The 1033-nt window shown below is 42.5% G+C and overlaps 1 protein-coding gene across 1 annotated transcript; it reads left to right on the forward strand.

The window, feature by feature from the left end:
* Positions 1-5: 5 nt before the first annotated feature.
* On the forward strand, positions 6-1027 carry LOC107735872 (sodium/potassium-transporting ATPase subunit alpha-1-like; the record flags this gene model as incomplete). The annotated part of the gene is made up of 5 exons (XM_016547432.1): positions 6-35; positions 135-269; positions 364-481; positions 569-837; positions 917-1027. Coding segments are annotated over 5 exons (663 nt in total), but the record flags the coding sequence as incomplete, so codon positions are not given.
* Between the last annotated feature and the right edge of the window lie 6 nt (positions 1028-1033).

Here is a 1033-nt window from a genome sequence, read left to right on the forward strand (position 1 = left end):
AGATCATGGACTCTTTCAAGAACCTTGTCCCTCAGGTACTGATGATAATTCTTTAATATATATATATATATATATTATCAGGATCTTTCTCTTTTCCTCAGTGATGTTAAGTGAATTTCCACTTTGTCACATAGCAAGCCTTGGTTATCCGTGATGGTGAGAAGAATAATATCAATGCTGAAGAAGTTGTGGTTGGAGATCTTGTGGAAGTCAAAGGTGGCGATAGAATTCCTGCTGATCTGCGTATCATTTCTGCTCATGGATGCAAGGTGAAATACCATCGCCATAATTCATGGTGAAATGTCTCCTCCAATGGCACGTTTCAAGTCTACAAGGATTTACTAATGATCTTGTCCTCTCCAGGTGGACAACTCCTCCCTCACTGGAGAATCTGAGCCCCAGACTCGTACTCCTGACTTCTCCAATGAAAACCCACTGGAGACCAGGAACATTGCGTTTTTCTCTACCAACTGTGTTGAAGGTATGAAAACTAGAAGTCTTTTTGGAAGTCAAATTTTCGTTAACAATTAAAAGTAGACATTTTCATTGACTTTTATTTTGCTTACAGGAACTGCCAGGGGTGTCGTCATCAACACTGGTGACCGCACTGTCATGGGTCGTATTGCCACTCTCGCTTCTGGTCTTGAAGTTGGTCGCACTCCCATCTCAATTGAGATTGAGCACTTTATCCACATCATCACTGGTGTAGCCGTCTTCCTGGGTGTCTCCTTCTTCATCCTCTCCCTGATCCTTGGCTACTCTTGGTTGGAAGCTGTCATCTTCCTCATTGGTATCATTGTCGCTAATGTGCCAGAAGGTCTCCTGGCTACCGTAACAGTAAGTGTCAAAATAATTGCTACAATTTGAAATAATTGTAATCTCAAAGAGAGATAAACCTCATTCTTGTATTTTCAAGGTGTGTTTGACTCTGACTGCCAAACGTATGGCAAAGAAGAACTGCCTGGTGAAGAATCTCGAAGCCGTGGAAACTCTTGGCTCGACCTCCACCATCTGCTCTGACAAGACTGGTACT

This window comes from Sinocyclocheilus rhinocerous, unplaced genomic scaffold (genome assembly GCF_001515625.1).
Source record: "Sinocyclocheilus rhinocerous isolate Xijiao unplaced genomic scaffold, SAMN03320098_v1.1 C36347089, whole genome shotgun sequence".
NCBI classification, from domain to species: Eukaryota; Metazoa; Chordata; class Actinopteri; order Cypriniformes; family Cyprinidae; genus Sinocyclocheilus; species Sinocyclocheilus rhinocerous.